Source organism: Drosophila mojavensis, unplaced genomic scaffold (assembly GCF_018153725.1).
Source record: "Drosophila mojavensis isolate 15081-1352.22 unplaced genomic scaffold, ASM1815372v1 contig_136, whole genome shotgun sequence".
Taxonomy (NCBI): Eukaryota; Metazoa; Arthropoda; class Insecta; order Diptera; family Drosophilidae; genus Drosophila; species Drosophila mojavensis.
The window spans coordinates 22,584,351-22,604,884 of record NW_025318667.1 but is presented as its reverse complement, the minus strand read 5'-3'; the positions used below and the strand labels follow the sequence as shown (position 1 = coordinate 22,604,884).

Genomic DNA, 20,534 nt, shown 5'->3' with positions numbered 1-20,534 from the left:
TTTATGTTTTCTATAATTTCCGGCTTCAGGAAGACCACATTATATCTCCAAATTTCATATATTCTCAGATAGAACTAGATAGCGTAATGCTAACTCTGACAGAAAACACTTTGATAATATGACAAACTTTTTCCAAAATGTATTAATGTATATATTAATTTTTCATCTCTATAAAGTGTGTTTCAACTTTTTCATTGAATAAAATCCAAGTTAACAACGTCATTATCTATCTTTAGAAAAACTTTATATCATATACAACTTATTTTTAATTAGCATAGTAAATCAATAGTTTTATAACACTAATTTAGTTAATTTCAGTAAAATCAGACTTTTCGTCAATGAGATAAAACTTTTCTAAGCTTTGAAATAAATTGAACTGATTTAGCTGAAAGGCTCCGTATATCTAGTATCGAGCTTGGAATGTCTGCATTAGTATTTATTTTCTTGAATTTCAAAATCTAACACCTTAAAAAATAGGGCTTCGGTTATACCAGATAGAGAATTTCTCGATTTGTCATGCTCCAAGTGGGGACAAACGAACGGACAGCTGGACGGACAGACAGACAGATGGACATTGTATGAAACCAATATACTCTATTCACTTCTTGAAGGAGTATATTGAGAAGCTATGTCCAAATATCAAAGCAATAAGAAATAAAATATATATAAGTATATTAAAATTAGCACTAATTAAATTAAAACAAGTTTCAATTTCCAGCCAAAATCAAGTCAACTCCAACTCTCGTGCGCCGAACCATGAACAACTTGTACTACGATTAGCTACATGTCACAGTCAAGTCCTGTCGAAGTCAAGTCCCTGCACATCTGCTACAGGGTATTGGGGATCGGAAAGGCGAAGAGACGTGCACTGATGTAGAATACCAAACAGACGCGGGGCACGCATAAACAAAGGTTCAAGTGTCAATGGCAAAGCGGGAAAAAGAATTAAAGCAAAATATAAACACGGTTTCACTTTCAAAGCGATTAGCTATGGACGCGCTGTGAATATTGTGCGGAAAATGTAGCAATAACAACAACAACAGCAACAGCAAACGCAACAGCAACGTTTGCCCAGCAACAGCAACAGAGTGAAATTGATAAGAATAACAGACGCAGGCAAAGGCAAAGGCAAAGGCAAAGCCAAAAACAAAGACACAGTCGCAGTCACAGTTGCAGTTGTTGTTGTTGTTGTTGTTGCTGTTGTTGTAGTTGTTGTTGTTGCTTGCCACTTGAAAACCTTGAAGTCATTTGACACCAACAGACGGCGGCTAAGGAACGCAAATATCGCTCGACCAGGCGACACACCGCACACCTACAACAGTGACACACACACGCACACGCACAGGCATACGCATGCATGTGTAGTTGTGCGACCTACCGCAGTGCATGTCGGCCATAAATATTCAAATATTGAATGCCGATATTCATTTTACAGTGGCATCCCGAAATCAACTTTCAAAGGGTCGCACGATCCAATGGCCAGAGCCTAGCTTAAGTGCCTGGCGTCTGTCCACTCCATTATCACCATCATCATCACCATCGTCATCATCATATCGGAGTTGGCCTTGCAATCCTAGGCCAAGGAATATATGTGCGTACCAAATGCTAACTTCACGTCATTCATTGATAAGGCTTATCAAACATTGGAGCTAAGACATACATACATAAGTATATACAATATACTGTACTATGTATAATACGTCTTATCTTTACTCTCACATTCAGTTCAACCTTCTCTGTTGCGTCACATTTGCCAATGCACGAGTGAATCACATTCCATGGACTTAACTACTCATCCGGTGATGCGTAGATGGGCGGGCAGGTGCTCATTACAGAGAAGCCTATTCATACTATTTAATTGACCAGCAACACAAAGAGGAAGTCAATAAAACAAGCAAATTATTTTGCTTACAAATTGAAATTCGAGCTAAGTGCAGAACTTCAAATTTCAAGACTTGTCTTAAGCGCTTTGAATCAGACTACATTTCCCTCACCTATATACATATAAGTATGTATTCATTATACCAAGCTTAAGGCAATGCTTAGTTATTAAGTTAGTCTTCATTTAAAATTAATTCGAATCTTTAATAAATAAATAAATATTTAATCTGTTTATTTATATCTAACTATAAAAACTGTTCTATTCATATGACTATCCGTATCTTTGTATTGCCCTATATATATGTTTATCTATTCAGCTTACACTTATGTATATCTATATATATATATTTATCTTTCTTTTTGCATTATTATATACATGTTTATCTATTATGTTTTTTTTTTTTTTTAAATATTTAGAATTATAGTTTTTAGCTTTCTTTTTGCCATAGGTAAACAATATATTTTAATTAGCTATAATATAATATATTGTATAACACCGTTTTGCCAAATCAAATAATCTACCCATAATTTATGAAAATAAAACATTTATACTTTCCATATTATGTAATCATATTACGAAATTTTTGATAATCTCAACTGCACTTGCAGTACATCATTGAAATTTAATTGAAATAAAATAGTAAACTCTTGAAACTAAGGAGAGTAATTAAAGTTTTCCAGTTATATGAGATATTATATTCAACAAATGATTTCCTGATAACGAATATAGCTGTAATATACGCTCCGTTCTGTGATTGTTCTTATACTCTGCTAGAAATGAAAAATTGCCTCAGATATATGTATATTGTATATATAATATATAATACTGGAAAGCAAAAGCAACGTGTTGACTAGAGACTAAGAGTATTACATAGTACAACAATTGCAAAGACTCTGTTCCGTTGCAGTTGCAGTTGTTGTCTACGTAATACCCTCAGCTCCTCCATTGCCCGCCTGCCTTCCCCCCCTCTTCAAGCGACACATCTGCTTTAATCAGTTTATTTTTCTTCTCGTTGTTGTTGTTGGCTTTTGGTGTTATTGTTTTTGTTTTTATGAATTTTTATGCAAGTGTTGAGAAATTAATGTGCTCCCAGTTCGAGATGCCCAAATGCATGCCAATTTGCTTTTATTTATGGAGCCAACAACAACAACAACAGCAACAGCAACAACAACAACATCGAATGGCGGTATTAAATTTTAGACGCTGCGAAAAATTTGGATAAACGGACCCCGTGCGAGCATGACGTATGTATGACAGCTCTTTGATGATCATCATCCATTAGAAATTGCCCGGAACATTTGGGATGTGCGACACGGCCAAAGTTCAATAGCGCTATATAATCAATCTCTTGATACCAGACCAGGTTGCTACCCCATAGCTATACGTCACTTTTTAGCTATTTATAAGTACATATGTATGTATGTATAGATTTTGTATTGAATTTTCGGTGTTGTTTTTTTTTTTATGGATTTGTATTGTGACTAATGAATGTCGCGTTTTGACATCTTGTCACTTGGTTGATTTTTTTTTTTCGTTTGCTTCCTAGACGCAGCTCTGACAACGTGTGAAATCGCATAGATGAACGAGCCATAGCTCCAATCCTAGGTATATAGGTAATAGATCTACATAGATATACACATGTAACACATAAACGCCATAAAGTGTGCCGTTACTAATGATAACGGCAACACATGGCGCATGCTTCAACTCGCCGAGCGGTCCCACGCCATAATATATATATATAATACGTAGTATGTGTACATATGTATATTGTGAATTCATATATACACATAATACGTGCACTCGTATATACATATGTAGTCCCCTACCATCCACAAAAATAAAAGTTGGAGCTTAATAATCGAGCAAACAATTCATTGATTAGATTAGTTCGTATGACTGTACCCTTTTTTAGCCATATATATGTATTTTATTTACAGGCGTGGTCAGTATTGCGATTGACATTTTAAACATTATTTAGTAATATTCTTGAGAAACCTATTAATCATTCTCAGATAATATTATGCGTAGGAATAGCGGGAATCGAACCAAAATATATATGTATGTATAAATAGGCAAAATTAAAGATTTATCGAATGTAAGCCAATTTGCTTTTCTATTTGCAGATCATTCTATTTTCTTGCTTTATTAAATGTGATGCGTGTTATCTTAACAAATTAAAAATCTGTATATAATCGAGATTATAGGCATATGTATGTATGTGTGTTTATTTATATAGCAAAAAATTAAGCCTAATCAAATGTGAAACAATTTTCATATGTATATGTTTGGAGCTATTTCCTTCATTTGGTATATTATATATGTATGTATGTACGTACTAACGCTTGTCTATCATATTTGATATACACATATTTGTTACTAAAATTGAGTTTTATATAGAAAGTGAGAGAAATGATGAAGCTAAAGTCAAACTGAGTTAAACTCTCCAGTCAAACTCTAAATGAAATTTTGTGCATATCAAAATTATCTGAAAATAAATATTTAAATAAAATATGCAGGTGCTCAGCTTAGATAATTGCTTGCAAATTAATTTGCCATGACAGATTGTTGACTTTTATTTGTTAACATTTACGGCTTATCGAATTGGAGGAACTCGTGCGTGAGTGTGAGTGTGGGCGCCCGTCTGTGTAAACGGTGCGATAGCAATTCAACAACAACAAATTGACTCCATGCAGGCAGCGCAGCGCAGGCGAACCACGGCAACAGCCAGTCCAAGGCCCGCTGCATAAGGTGTGCCTGTGTGGAAGTGTGTACACACTCTTTCGTTGGTTAACTGTAATTAAAACAAGTAAGAAGGCTCCAGTCGAGACTGCTCGACTGGGAGATACCCTGAACCCTCCAAGCTGATATTCTAATCATTCTGCACTTCTTCTATGCACACATACATACACATGCACTTATAAGCACGCGCTCTGCTAACTGCGCAGTAAGCAGCGGCTACGCTTGGGCTGCGCTGCAATGTGGGCAATATTATGAGAATTTATTAGTTGAATAATTTCTCTTGTAGTAAGAGTATCTTTATGAAACTTTCAGAATGTGTTCATATAGTTAAAATGTGTGTACATTCCAAAGCACAAGTCTCTAGTACTTGAAATGCGTTTTTTACAAATTGGGGGCGAAGGGGGCGTGGTATCCAAAATCTGTAAATTACAAAATCTTTGTGTCTATTAACTCTATATACAACGCAAATTTGAAGTCTCCTGGTTGAAAAGTGTTCAAATTAGGCTGAAAAAACAATGTCGATTTTTCGATTATTCTCGATAAAAAAGTTATCGGATGAGTTATCGAAAAAATAAAGCAAACTCGTACTGCCTATGATATACACGAGTATGCATGCCAAATTTCAGCTCTCTAGCTCTTATAACTTCTGAGATCCTTTTGCTCATACGGACGGACGGACAGACGGACAGGGCTATATCGACTCAGCTCGTCGTCCTGATCAAGAATATATATACTTTATGGGGTCTGCGATGATTCCTTCTGCCTGTTACATACTTTTCACAAAACCATTATACCCTGATTTCCCATTTTCAATGGGTTCAGGGTATAACAATGGCACTTTTTGTTTACACAGCGAGCGAAACAGCTAGCGGGCTAGCGGATCATGAACGTGGGAGTGAGAGCGCGAGAGCGCGTGAGATGCCGAGAGAGCGAACGACGTAAACAAAGGATAGAGGCACCAATTGCTGCCTATTGGCGGCCATTTTGTTGGCCCGCTCAATTTCATCAATTTCATTAAGAAAATATCCATTTTTGCTTTCTTGTTAATTTAGATTTGGCTTTTTTATTGTTGTTGAAATTGTTTGCAGCATTTAAATGTTTATATATGTACATAGAGCAATAGGGAAATAAGAATGAAAGGGGCAGAGATACAGATAGAGGGAGAGAGTGATACGAATAAAATAGAACACTTAGCAAACTTACACAATATTACAGTTTAATAACAATTCAAAGGCAATGCGAGCGCATTTGGTATGAAAGACTTGTAAAAAAAAAAAAAATTGTTGTTACATACTAGAATTTGTTTACAATTACGATACATTTTTGGCATACTTTTGAACTAGACACAAAACTGTCGCTTAATACTAGCAAAAAAAAAAAAATATATATATATATATATATATATATATATAAAATATATATATATATATGTGAGACAATTATATTAAATAATAGTAATTTGAGTTGAGTTTGAGTTTTGGATTAGTTGAAAATACTTGTAATACTTGAGTGCAGGCCCAAGGCTGACTATATATAGTATAATACTTGGCATAGCTCGACCCTCTCCCAGCGCTTATCAGCGCGGCCCCAAGTCGATGTAGCTGTTGGGCCGCATCATTTGATGGGCGGTCGCGGCGCTGCCGTAGAAGCTCTGATAGCTGCTCATCCCGTACGCTGCGGCTGCCGCCTGTCGCATGTGACCCGGCGAGACCTTGAGCTTGTCGTAGGGACTGCCATAGCCATGGCTGTGATAGTGCGCCGCATTGTGATGATAAATGGCACCAAAGTTACTCTGCTCTCCGGCATATGGCTGCCCAATGGTCGAGTAAATGTTGGCCGCTGCCATCACCTGAGTGGCTGCAGCAGCGGCAGCAGCCACGCCCGGCGCTGGTGGCGATGCCGAGCTGGCCGACAGCGGCGTCAATGGCGTTGTCGCATGCTGATGCTGATGATGCTGATAGGGATGATGATAGCTGCCGCCATAGCTGCTGGACATTTGATGAAGGCTTTGCTGTTGTTGCTGCTGCTGGTGTTGGTGTTGCTGTTGTTGGTGTTGCTGCTGATGATGTTGGTGTTGCTGGTGCTGCTGCTGCAATTGTTGCGGCGTTGGCTGCAACTGTTGCTGATGCAAATGCTGCTGCTGTTGTTGCTGCTGCTGCAGCGGTGTTGCCTCCAACTGAAAGGCCAACAGATCGGGTGAATTGCCTGATGTTGAGCTGCTCGAGGGCGTGGCTGGCAGCTGCATCCCCAATTGAGTTGTGGTTGCTGCTGCGGCGGCTGCTGCTGCCGATGCTGCTGCCGCCGCCGCCGCTGCTGCTGTTTGCTGCTCCACAAGCTCTGTGCAGGACAAGCTGAAGCTGTTTGGCGGCGTTCGGTCCTTTGCCTTTAAATGCTGCTGCTGCTGCAGCTGATGTTGCTGCTGTTGCTGTTGCTGCTGTTGCTGCTGCTGCTGCTGTTGCTGCTGCTGCTGCTGCTTCATGCGGGCTTGACTCTCATGGCTCATGCTGGACATGCCCAGGCTGCCGCTGGTGCTGCAATTAAAATTTCAAATTCAAAATTTCAAATTTTTGATAAACATTCAGAAACGCTTCCACTTTTTTTTGTTTTTTTTTTTTTGTTTACAATCGACCCTCTGCCGAAATATGAAAAAAGGCGAAAGAAAAAAAAAATTGTTTATAGCTGGCTGGCTGGCTGGCATGTCTGTCAGCTGGCCCATCATAGCCAGCCGGAGATGCTTATGCTCCACATTCTAAGTTGAAGTTCTCGCACCCATTTTGAGTTATTGTTTCATGTGCGTGTTTTATTTTTGTAGATGCGACGCGTCGGCAATTCCCGGAATGACTTGAACCAGCGGCAACGACAACGGCAACGGCAACGGCAGCCAGTCGACGGACTGTCTGGCGGACCACTTGGATTTGAATTGTGTTCGACAATAAATATGGGCATTGCCTCTAAGTGGGTCAATTTCATAACAAATTGTATTACAAACAACTATTAAGGTTTCTATTTGATAAATAAAACAACTAAGAGTGCTATAATTGAGACTGCTCGACTGGGCGATCCCCTGAACCCTGCAAAAGAGCTGATATTCCAATTATATGTTTCCTTCATGCATATACTAATAGTCTCCAGCTTTTGTGGACGAACGAACATGGCTCAATATGAGCTCGACATCCTTATCGAGAGTATATAAACTTTTGCATATTTTATTTTATATGTGCCTCTTACATATCCTCAATACCCTTAGAGGGTATTCATGCGTCGTCTTGCTTCACTTTGCTGTTTCTTTGATATTTTTGTTATTTATGTAAATAATGTTTAAGGCTTTAGTTCTTGTCATATTTTGCTGAGGCTTAAACAAGATTTGTTGCTGCGCCTGAATCATTTATACTATAATACATACATACATATGTATATATTTTAGTTAAGCTCTCGCGGACTTATAGACTATGTAGTTGCTTAGAGATATGATATACCATATTGGCCTACTTACACATCGTTGGTGCCATCATCTCGAAATCCTTTGGCGAATGGGTTGCTCGATATTTTCAGTTGTGTCACCTGCACACAGAAGAATATTTCTTTTTAATTTAAATTTATAAATACAAATAATATATGGAAATTGTTATAAATTCTTTGGAAATTGTTTTGGCCCCAATGTTGTGTTAATAATATTCATTGTGCTGCTGTTTTTATTACAATATAAATGCAACAAATTAGAAAATGTTTACAAAGCATTCAAGCCAACAAACAGCAAACTACATAAGCAACTACAGCAACAGCAACAACAACAACACATACCAAATTTATTTGCAATAAATTGTAGAACGAAAAGTGTTAACACCCACGTCGAGCGCATAAATAATTTAAATACTTTCGTTCAAATGGCGCTAAAAATAAAATGCCACATATATTTATGCACAGATATCCATATACATATTTATATAAAACATACATACATATTTACATATTTATTTTTTCCTTATTTTAATTCTTGGAGAATTATAAATACAAATATGATTTTCTTTTCTCTATATGGATAGAGTTCTTTAACTATAGTAAGCAGCTAAAAAATGTTATACATAACTCTATTTTTTTATTATTTTTCCAGAGCTTAAAATTTTTATTTAAAGTTTTTTTTTTTTTTTTTATATAAAAATATAATGTCAAAAATTAAATGAAAGTTTAAGTAAGCTAAATTTTTAAATATTTTTTACGTAATAATACAAATAACTACTTTAGTTTATTAAATTATTTATTTGATATTTTTTGAATGAATAAAAAAAAAAATAAAAAAATATATAAAATAAAAAAAAATAAATAAAATAACAAAATTTTATACAATTAATGTAGAAATTCTATTAAAATAAAATAAATATGTGTGTATGTATACATTCCATCAAAAGTTTATTTTTATATAAAACTCTGATAATTATAATATTTCTCAAATTAAATTTTTCTTGAATATATTAATATATAGTTAGTACAATTTAAATATAAATGTTTTATTGTTATTAAAATTGCTATACAAAAACTTAAATTATTATGAGCAGGCGCTATAAATAATATTGTTTAAATATTAAGCAAAAGGTAATTTGTTAAGGTGCTCATTTATAGATAAATATATTTTGTTTATGTAGCTCTCTAAAATTTATTTATAGTGTATCTGCCGGTCTTTAATCATGCAAAATGCAAAATTTTTAATTTTAATAAATATCACAAAGACAAGAAATTAAAAACATTTAACAATGGGCACAAATTTCAGAAACGGCAGAAGCTGGGCGTGGCTGGGTGATGGGCAGGAGGCCCAAAAATCTTGTCGACCACAAATGCTACACAAATGTTAATTTGACTAAAAACTGAAAAGCGTTGGCGCTTGTCATTTACAAGTGGGTCCGACGACAAGTGGGTCAAGTGGGGCCCGCACCCCGCCTAAATACCCTGTTCCCATGGCCCTACACATGCCTCTACCCATGCCCCTACCGATGCTCCACTGCTTTATACTCACGCGCTGGTTCTGATATGCTGTTACGGCCGTAAAGCTAGTCTCCGGGAATATGAATGTGCGAAAGTGACTCGAATGCTCATTCTCATCCAGCGAGGCATTCTTTGGCGGCAAATAGACCAAGTGGAAGCGCGGCTGGTAGCGATGCATCGAGTTCAATATGATCTGTGGAATGGAATGGTAATTGTGGACAGCGTGAGCGAGGGCTGAGAGAGAGAGCATCATGACATGTGTTCTATGAATGCCGAGTGCTATCGGATGGCAGCTGCCGGTTTTTGTTTAGAGCTTTCCAAACACAACCACAGCAACAATCACGAATAATAATCATTTGATGTTGTTGTTGTTGTTGTCGTTTGGCGCGGTGGCAGCAACCAAATGTTTTATGCCCCGCATAAACAAAGCCAAGCATAAATTTATGACCCAATTAAATGCCAATACTCACATGCCCATTCTCATCCAGCTGATTGTTGGTCAGCTTCAGCTTGTCGAAGGACACAATTTGCTTCATCCAATTGGCGCCGGCCGCCGGCGAATCGGGATGGACATGTATTCGCGGCGGCGATATGGCATCTGCTTTGCCAGCGACCACCCAGCAGGAGCTGCAGAAGACACAGATGGAGTTGAAGATGTGATGAGATGACCTGAGATTGATTGAGACCGGCTGCACTCGGTGCACATTATAATTACTTGTGGAACGCGTAGCGATAACGCTTATCATCCATGGGCACAAAGTCCATCATGCAGATGTAGGTGGCGTGCGGATCGAGGCCACCGATGCGCACCTGAAAGGTGGGAAACATGCGACGGCCCGTCTTTGTGATAATCATCTCAGTGCCCTGTGCATGAAACTGATCCCACAACGCCTTCGTTTCCAGCACTACAATCGCCTGCGCCAGCGATGGATGTACGGGCTCTGGCTCCTAAAGAAAGTGGGTGTGGTTCGAAATAATGGATATGAGGTTTAAAATGAGAAACAGTAAGGAAGATAGGAGACTAAATCCTGAGATATATTATATATTATATGAGTATATATCCTAACTAGATTAAGTGATACTCTCAGCGGGCTCTACTAAACACCGTAACAAACATTATTATGGTTCGGAAAACAGAATAAGATTTTATTAGAATACAAGAAGAATGTTCTAATTGGGGGTGTCTAAGCAAGAGATATTCGGAACCATGCATGGCATATATCCATCATCTATCACCTAAGAGTCGCCACAGTCAAACTCTTATCAATTTTATGTTATGCTTGATAAATCAATTATTATCAATATAGGAAATGGAACTAGCTATCGAGAAAAACAAATGATAAATGATAAATGATAAAAGATAAGATATATCGAATAATAGGTACATATGTGCATATCTAAGTAGATTTTAGAGGTATATTCAAACATGTGAACAGACGTACTCAGCTATCAAATCTTGCAGCTATTGCTGCATCTGCATGTTAAATTTAACAAGACAGTTGCTTGAATTTTTACTTCACTTTTCAACTTTAGCTAAAAATAGTTGACGAATGTTAGTAAATATTATAGTTTTATAGTGTCTTATTTGAAATGGCAAACAGACCTAATTTCAATACATTGTCGAGCAGGAATGTTCATGGCAATTGCAGTTGTCAACTAACATGAACTTTGACATGAGCATGTTACTTTGGCATTTTGCTGCGATTCGTTAAGAATAGTATAGTGAAATACTTACACCTTTATTGTTGTTGTTTTTGCTGCTGTTGCTGTTGCTGCTGCTGTTGTTTGACGTGTTGCTGCTGCTTGCTGTGTTGTTGTCTTTTTTGTGGCTGTTTTTATACTTTTTGTTGGCCGTTGATGTTGCTGTTGACGCTGCTGCTGCTGTTGCCGTTGCTGCTACGCCAGTTGCTGTTTCATTGCTGCTGTTGTTGTTGTTGCTGCTGCTGCTGCTGCCAGCAGCATAATCCGCTACACTCTGCTCCTGGCAATTGGTGGCGCCATTTGAGTGGCTGCTGCTGCTGCTGCCGTTGCTGCTGCTGTTGGTGCTATTGCTGCCTGTGCTCTGCGCATCGATGTCCGCCAGCTTCGCATCGATCTGTTCCAGCGGCTTGTACGAGGTGCGATCCTTCCCAGCCGTCTGTATGCAAGCTGTGAATGAGGCAATGCAAGTAAGTTTATAGAATTTGAATTGATGTTTAAATACCAAGATAATTCTAGCTGAGATTTTCTTAGATTCTTTTGAGCACTTATTTTGCTTAAAAGGTAATATTTGATGATCTTTAGTAAGTTGTAGTTATATAAACATATTTTGTTATACAGCTTAAATATGCAACACGAAGTAACTATACGAGTTCTATTCAAAAACTATCGCACAAAAACTATCGCACTACTTTGGCATACGTATACTCATCTAAGCCGAAAAGTTGAGCTATTACGAATGCTGAATTTATTCTTGACAAATATTTAGCTTTGACTGATTTTAGACCCCTTTCGATATTTGTCTATTCCAAAAGCTGGCGAAATAAATCTGTATAATATATTTGGCCGAAAACAAGACAGTCCTAATGTACCAGCCACCGTATAACCTAAAGCTGATCCATCTGAGACTTTTCCTTGTATTGTGGATAGCATCGCCCTTTGATGTGCGTCTTCAATATATCATCTAGACTCAAGATGACAAAGACGGTATCAAAGGACATCAGCGGCTCCCAAAAAAGGCTATGCTTTAAAAGCAAACTGTTTAACACTTCAACAAAAATTGATAAATAATTAAATTACTTTATTTAAATTATATATAAAACTTTGTATTTTTAAATAGACCAATTTTTTTCATACATAAATGCTTTAAATATATATATATTTTTAAATTTTTTGTTACATTTTTAAATCCCTATTTAAAAATCACAATTTTAAATAATAAAATAAATATTTTGTAAATTATATATATTATTTATTCTGTTTTTATATATAATATAATAATAATAATATTTTTATATATAATATAAAAACAGAATAAATAATATATATAATTTACAAAATAATTATTTTGGATATATTTTAAATATTTAATAAATGTTGATTTTTTTTTTTTTTAAATTTAATGAATAACTTTTTAAATCAAATTTTATAAATATTATTATAAATAATTATAATATTATTATATATACATATATTTTGAGCGGCTTTTCAAAATCAAAGAAAAACCAAGAAAAAAAGAAACAAACAAACAAAACACCAAAACAAAATAAATAAATAAATATATATTCAAAATTGACGCTACGAAACTAAAAATAAAAAAATATAGAATTTATATATAAATCATATCAAACGCAATTTGTGATACTCAAAGGTATTTTTGATCAGCTTGCTGCAGGTGCGATGCGATGCAAAAGCAAATGAGCGAAAACGTTGCGCACATAAATCAAATGAGATTTATATATATTTATTTGAGTGGAGACTGGAAATATAAGTCAACAGCTCTGATATGGGCTAGCAAATATCATAATCAGAAGTACATATAGATGTATAAAATATGATTTATATGATTTTAAAGTGCGACATCAAACAGATCTGACGCTGGCGCTGGCGCTGGAGAAGGTCGCGCAGGCGCAAGCTAAAGGATGGCAAGACTAGGGAACCACTAGGGAGCACTGAGGATATATGTATGTATATATGTATATACGTATATATGCACGACAAATTGGATCGGGCGAGTATAATGAACGGCAAGAATAGCGGCAATCCAATTATAAAAGTCGTCAGAGCCAGCGACTGTTGATTGAGTTGCCAGCTAAATTTAACGCAATGCGTCGGCCCTTTGCAGAGAGAGAGAGAGAGAGAGAGAGAGAGAGAAAAGAGAGAGACAGAGAGAGAGAGAGGGAGAGAGAGAAAGGAAGGAAGAGAGTTGGCCAAGGGGGGTGGTGGGTGTAGGGTTGTAGGACAAGGCAACAGGCGCCTCACAGTAAATTTTGCAATTAATTGCCGCATGTTGCAAGTGCTGCAAGTGTTGCAAGTGCAACCAGCCAGCGCAGCCCAGTTCGTTGCAATGGAATTCCGTCGCCGTCGCCGTCGCTGTTGCTGTTGCTGTTGGAGTCGCCGCCAATGACCCATGACAGGTCGCCAACGGCGTCGCACGCTCCACAGCATCAATTGTCGCTTAATGAGAGATTTTTTGTTTGTTTTTGTTTTTTTTTTTTTTTTGTTTGTTTTTTTCTCTCTCTCTCTCCTTCTCTGTTGGCTTCACGAATGAATTCTAAAATCAATTAGCGTTTGGCACAAATAAACGTTTTTCTGTCACGCCAACCCAAACATCAAAAAAACAACAACAACAAACACTATATAAATAAAAACCAAAACAAAAGCAAATAGTGTCAATCGCAATTTTATTTTATTGCTTGCGACTCGAGGCATTTAAAGAAGTTTCACGCTAATTGCCCGCCTTTGTTTATATGTATGCAGTTATTCGGGCTCGAAGTACTTTCAGTAATTCAACATTTCGACTGTGCCAGGTCACAGAAAAACTCTTTGGATAAAGAGCTTCCTGGGATATAACTAGGGCTAGAGCTAGAGCTTGATCTGTGAATTGGTGTTTGTTTTGTTGCTCTTTCTATCTTGACTTTAGGAATAACGGTTGATGCCGTAACAGCATAAAATAGACTTGCAGCAATTTAATTAAATTCTAAATTTTAATATAATTAAAATTTCATTAATATTAATATAATTAAAATATTTGTAGAATATATTTTCTTTTATTATTAATTTTAATAATATTTATTATTATTATTAAGTTTTCATCCAAGTCCTAGGCAATTTTTATATCTTATATATATGTAATGATATACTATATATATTTGTATAAATATATTACATACTTAATGTTTATTATTTAGCTTCAGTTAAACATTGATATATACATATTAGCATATAAACTATATTTATACTTGTATTAGCAGCTCAAGCTTAAATGGTTTTTAATTTTCTATAAGATATTAGAGCATTCTATTAGATATGTAAGATATATAGAAAATAGTTTAAATTTCATATTTTTCTATTATTTTATATCAATACAAAATGTGTGAAAATTTAAATAAACACAACATTTTTTGTCTCTATTTTTTCTTTTGAATTAAAAAATTACTATATTTTTTAAATAAAAAAAACGTAAAAACAAAGAAATAAATAAAATAATAAATAAGATTTTGAATATAGAAATGAAAAGTTTTGTTATTATAAAACTTTTTCTTTTTTTTTTTTTTTTTTTTTGCATACCAAATATATTTTAAATATATTAAATATTAAATATAATTATAAATGCTTATTTCTGTGTGTGTTTAACATACTCTTCGGATAAAATATGTCAAAGAAATGTTGAAAAAAAATGTTCACAAAATTTGAAATAATAAATTCTTCTACGATTCCTTAAATGATATCCTATTACTCTATAAAGAAATGTTTACTTTGTAGTATTAGACAAGCTATATCCCAAATCTGCCTCATATTTTCAAATTAGTTTTCTATTTACCCAGTTTCGACTCACCTTCAATCTGTTTCATGGGACTCAGCCCGCCCGTTGTGTATGGCGAGGTCCAGTAGTCGTTCGCATAGAAGCCGTAGTCCGCCAGATTGCTATTGAGGCCATTGTCCAGGAATCCAGGCATGCTGGCCACCATGGTGCTGGCACATTCCGTGGGGCCCATCATGTGTGTCATGTTGCCAATTTGAGTACGAATACTTTTCAAATGATATCTGCTCTCTCTCTCTCTCTCTCTCTTTCTTTGTGAGTCTATTGTGTATTTGCTATATGTCAGAGTCCAATTAACCCATATAAATGATATTCGAAAAAATAAATTTCAAAAATCCGAAATCCAAATTCGAGTTGAATAAAAAAAAAAAAATTATAATAATAATAAACACGAAATTTTGAAAAACTAGTGAATAATTGATAATGTTTTGGCTTCAGGTCATTCAGTTCTTTGGTTTTGTTTTGATTTCAAAAGTTTTTCGCGCAGTTGTCAAATTTGATTATTACACTCACACACTCTCACACCGGCACACTCTCAGTGTGCTGTATGTGTTGATCAAATGTAGGTAGCCGCCGTTCAAGTTGTCAGCGTGTCAATCAGAACAACAACAACAACAACAATAAGCACCACACGAACTCACAGGAAAAAAAAAAAACTGAAGAAAATATATAAAGAAACGATTCTGTGGGGAAAAATTGCAATCGCTTCAACACCTCGACGCAATTTTCAAATATTTTCACCGATTTTCCCGAGAATTTGTTCGATTTCCCGTTCGAATCGGTTTTTTTTTTCTTGTCTTGCTTTTTGTTGTTTTTTTAGAGTTTGGCGTTTTATGGTCCGAACGCGTTGACTGCCAATTTCTCTAGCCGTCGATTATAGCGAACGATTGATTAATTGAATGAATGATATATACTGGGCCGATCGTTTGATTCCTTTTCTTGGTTGGACTCCCTCTTCTCTTGCTGTTCTTTTGTTATTGTTGTTGTATTGCGAATTTAAAGCGCTGAAAGGTGTCTCAATTGCCACCTTCCGGCCAAGTGCGAACTGATTTGCTGTCGCACCGTTAACCGTTAACCGTGCTCCGTGCTCCGTGAACCGTTGAACCGTTGAACCGCAATGCCGCACTGCCCGCTGTCTGCGCACACTTGACTCGAACTCAATGATATGAAAATTTCCCGTTGCTGCTGCCGATGCTGCTTCTGCTGCTGCACACGCGCTCGCATCCGTATTGTCAAGAGTTTGGCCGCGGAATGAGCCAGACGCATCGATTGCCCGTCCAATGGATGCTGGGATCGTTCAGGCTGACGGCGGCACTGCTCACCAATCGCTGCGCCACTCGAGATGCTCAATAGTCGGCATCAGCATCCAAATTTAGCATTGCCCATTTGTGTGTGTGTGTGTTAGTGGCTCTCTGCCCGCATGTGTGTGTGTGCGCCCAAGTGTAGCTGCGCAGCGATTGGCCAATGGCAGCAGAGCTTCGAGCTGATCGCAGACGAACCAGTTGGATAAACATTGACGAACGGTAGAGGCGCTACAATAGAGAACTAATATCAAATCGACGACTGTGGGAGACTGTTTGTGGAATACTCTTTATGATAAACGGTAGAGGCGCTAAAATAGAATATCTATATCAAATCGACGACTGTGGGAGACTCTTGGTATTATACTGTATATGACGACGGTAGAGGCGTTACAATCGAAAACTAATATCAAATGGACGACTGTGGGAGACTCTTTGTGGAATGCTCTATATAACGAACGGTAGAGGCGGTAAAATAGAATACTTATCTCAAATCGATGACTGTGAGAGACTCCTGGTATTATACTCTATATGACGAACGGTAGAAGCGTTACGATCGAGAACTAATATCAAATGGACGACTGTGAGATACTCTTTGTGGAATACTCCCCATTCAATACAAATATAGGATATCCTCTTTGAAATACTCTTTGCTCATGTGTAGATAGTAGATTTGAAATGAAATATCTATATAGAGCATATGGTATACCCATAGCCAATACGTGGTATACTCTAAAAGAAATACCATTTGTGGTATGCCCTATATGGAATACCCTTTATGTACATAGTATACCCTATGTGTCATATCTTTTGTTATATTTGATATGGAATATTTTGATATGTAATACCCAATACGAATCTTATATTAAATGTCCTATATACGTAAATATTGTAGTCCTATATGTAAAACTCGACATATGATATACCTCACATGAAAAACCTAAATTTTATGAAAAACCCTCATATATGAAATTGCAAATTTGAATGATATGAAGTTGCAAATTTTTCGGGAAAACCTATAAGAACTAGCTTTGTAATATTTGTAGTATATAAATGACAGTCTATAAAGTTGAGCCACAAATTGTCAAATAAGAGATTATGCAAGCTAAGCATATCTTCTGCTATTCAATGTAGGGTATTCAATTACAACGTCTGTAAAATCTACGAGCAACCTAAATTTTTTGGGTAAAACCTACTGAATGCATATGCTCAACATATATGATGTAGGCTATTGTGGATATCTAAGGCAACAGCTACAGTGAATACTTACTAGAAACAATTTTTTATCTGCTAAAACTAAAATAAGACCAAAAACAAAACCAATATACTAATTCACTTTCGTGAATGAGTATAATGAACAAAGAAATTCAGAGATAGTTGAATAAAGGAGTGAAAAATGAATTTAAAAAAAAAATAAATAAATAAAAATAATAATATATATACTGTATAAGAAAATTTAAATTTACGTATTTTTATTTATTTATTTATATTTAAATAGTACAGAAATTGCAAGTATACGCATATAGCTCAAATTATAATATAGCCAAATAGATCTAGCTCGATTATCGACTAATGCTGTCAAGCCTTCCGTTCAGCCCAATTGTTGGTGTACTTCTCGTTTCGTTCCAGCCAGTGCACACTGTATACTCTCCACATACGATATATGTATGCTGCCTCTCTTTAGTTTCACTCTAGCCCAATGCGCACGTTCCGTGATCTTTCACGGCACGAGAGACCACGCCTCCGGCGTCTCTTAACTGGTCGAACACGATGCTCCAAACGTCTCTCGTGCTGCGAGTGGGCGTGCTGACTCATTGCATGGGAACTGGCTTCCCAGGGCCCTCATTTGGCAAATGCTTTTAATTGGACTGCTACCACATGGTGGCGGTGCTGATGGTGCTGATGGTGCTGGTGGTGTTGGTGTTGCTGCTGCTGCTGCTGCTGCTGTGGCTATAGTCGAAGCCATAAATACAAATTGCGCCATAACCTCGACACTAAATAAACCGTAAAGAGCGGCCCTAGATGATCCGTACTCGACGCACACCGGCGGCTACAGCGGGGCATTAACATTTTGGTTTATAAGAGAAAAAGAAAGAAGGAGAACAAGAAGAAATCGAACAAAATGGCGTCTGTTAGCCATTAGCATTAGCGAGTTGGCCAGCTACGGGCGCTGTGCCCAGCGGCTGAGCCGATCAAAGCGATTGCCGGAGGCAGAGGCAAATGCTTGTTTTTTTTTTCTTGTATTTAAATTTTGTTGTTGGTGTCTGCTTTTCATCACCCACACTCATTCAATTAACGGTAAATGCAGGCCGCCATCGCTGCTGCAAAACGCTTAAATTTCCATTAGAATTGGCCCCACTCAGCATCTGGCTGTATTACCTGTACCTGTAAAACACCCTCCCCCAACCCCAATACTCCGACTACGTTTGTTTACCTTTGCATTTTTGTTGCACACACACACACACATATAAATATACATACACATATATGTATATAGAGAGAGAAGGCTTACCTTTGTCTATATTTATATGGCATTGTTATTTTCAAACGATTCCGTTATAAATCTTAACATCCAGTTATTCACAGGATTCACATTGCCCGCACGGGCTACACCCAGGTGCTCTGTTGTTTCTCCGTGGGCTGTTTACAATTATTTTCGATTAAGTGGTTTGCATTTTGTTTGCCTCAGTCCCAACCAAACAAGCAGCGAACCAGACTCCCAATCCGCATCGATCTAAACATTCCTCTAGCATAAATACCAGACGACGACGATTATATAGTAAGGCATTCATTTGATTTGAGTTATGGCATGTTGATATTACCTATTAATTGCCATAATTTATTCATCATTTCTGCCAAGATCTCAAAGTGTAAACATTTAAAGCCAATTTGCGCATTGTGAGAAGCGCATAGGAAGGCACGCGCACAGCCATTGAATATGGAAAGTTGATGTTAAGTTAATCATAATCTGTGTGCCGCTATAATGTATACATTTATCATATGTATTATGTATACACTTACCATTCTATATATTATATATTTATACTAGATTTAGTAAGTTTATTTTATATGTACATATTTTTCTATACCCTTAATCCATTGCTATTTGGCAAGTGAAGGTGTGATTCACGCTCTCAAGTATATATACTTTTGATCCATATGATAAACTGTCTTGATCTGACTATATTCAATTGTCTTTTCATAAAAATTAATTGAAAAATCAATTGATTTATTGGTTAGAAATCTACTTCAAATTGTATTCCGCAAATATAAATAAAACCATATTATATTATATTATTAAACACTCAGTCTTCCTTGATCCTAGCGCTCTTGTTATCCATAAATATTGATTTGTATTTTTTTAAACACAAGTTCCAAGACGTTAATAGAACTTAGAGAAAGTAAATTAAGTATTCTAGACAGCTGTTATGGGCTAATTTTTTTTACGGAACATGAGAAGCTAGATCTAGCTAGAAAGGTATAAAAAATTTTTACCTGAGCACATTATTATATGCCTAATGTAAATGGGTATTTGTGCATTTGTTGACCTTTATTTTGCTTAATATTATTTAATTATATAATAATATTCTTTAATTTTGTGAGTAATTTAGTAATTTTGCATTGAAACACTCCCCCTTCGCGCTTTTTTCGAATTCCTCCCGCAATCGCACCTCAAAAATGCCAGATCTGGCGTGAAAAAGCTGAAATCAGTGTTGAGTACAAGGATTTCAGGAAAATCTTGTATTTTATGGCTTTTCCTATTTTCCTATTATTCTTGCTGAAATTTAGAAGCTGACTTCAAATATTAAGAACTTGGTTTTTATGTCATAAGATAATATTAAGAATTGACATATATGTACGAGCAAAACTTTTAAGTAATTCCCTAATAGGATGACGCTACGAGAGGACATTAGTGTGTGTGTGACGACTAAATTGATAAAATCAGCAAATATATGCGTAATTCAGGACATTTACTGCAGGTTATAGCAATATGAGCTGGATTACTCATAATCCAATTGGAGTCTAATTGCAATAGCGCAAAAGCCTGTCCGAGCATGCGCATATCTATTCGATATCTATTATATCTATTAGACATTATCTAAAACTATTA

The 20,534-nt window shown here is 36.4% G+C and overlaps 1 protein-coding gene across 1 annotated transcript; it reads right to left on the bottom strand.

Moving 5' to 3' along the window:
- Positions 1-6,061: 6,061 nt before the first annotated feature.
- Positions 6,062-16,414, bottom strand: LOC6584490 (T-box transcription factor TBX1). The gene is given in 9 exon segments (XM_032732442.2): positions 6,062-6,884; positions 6,887-6,919; positions 6,957-7,155; positions 8,118-8,185; positions 9,633-9,794; positions 10,072-10,228; positions 10,317-10,549; positions 11,337-11,749; positions 15,138-16,414. Coding segments are annotated over 9 exon segments (2,121 nt in total). The 5' UTR covers positions 15,310-16,414; the 3' UTR covers positions 6,062-6,200.
- Between the last annotated feature and the right edge of the window lie 4,120 nt (positions 16,415-20,534).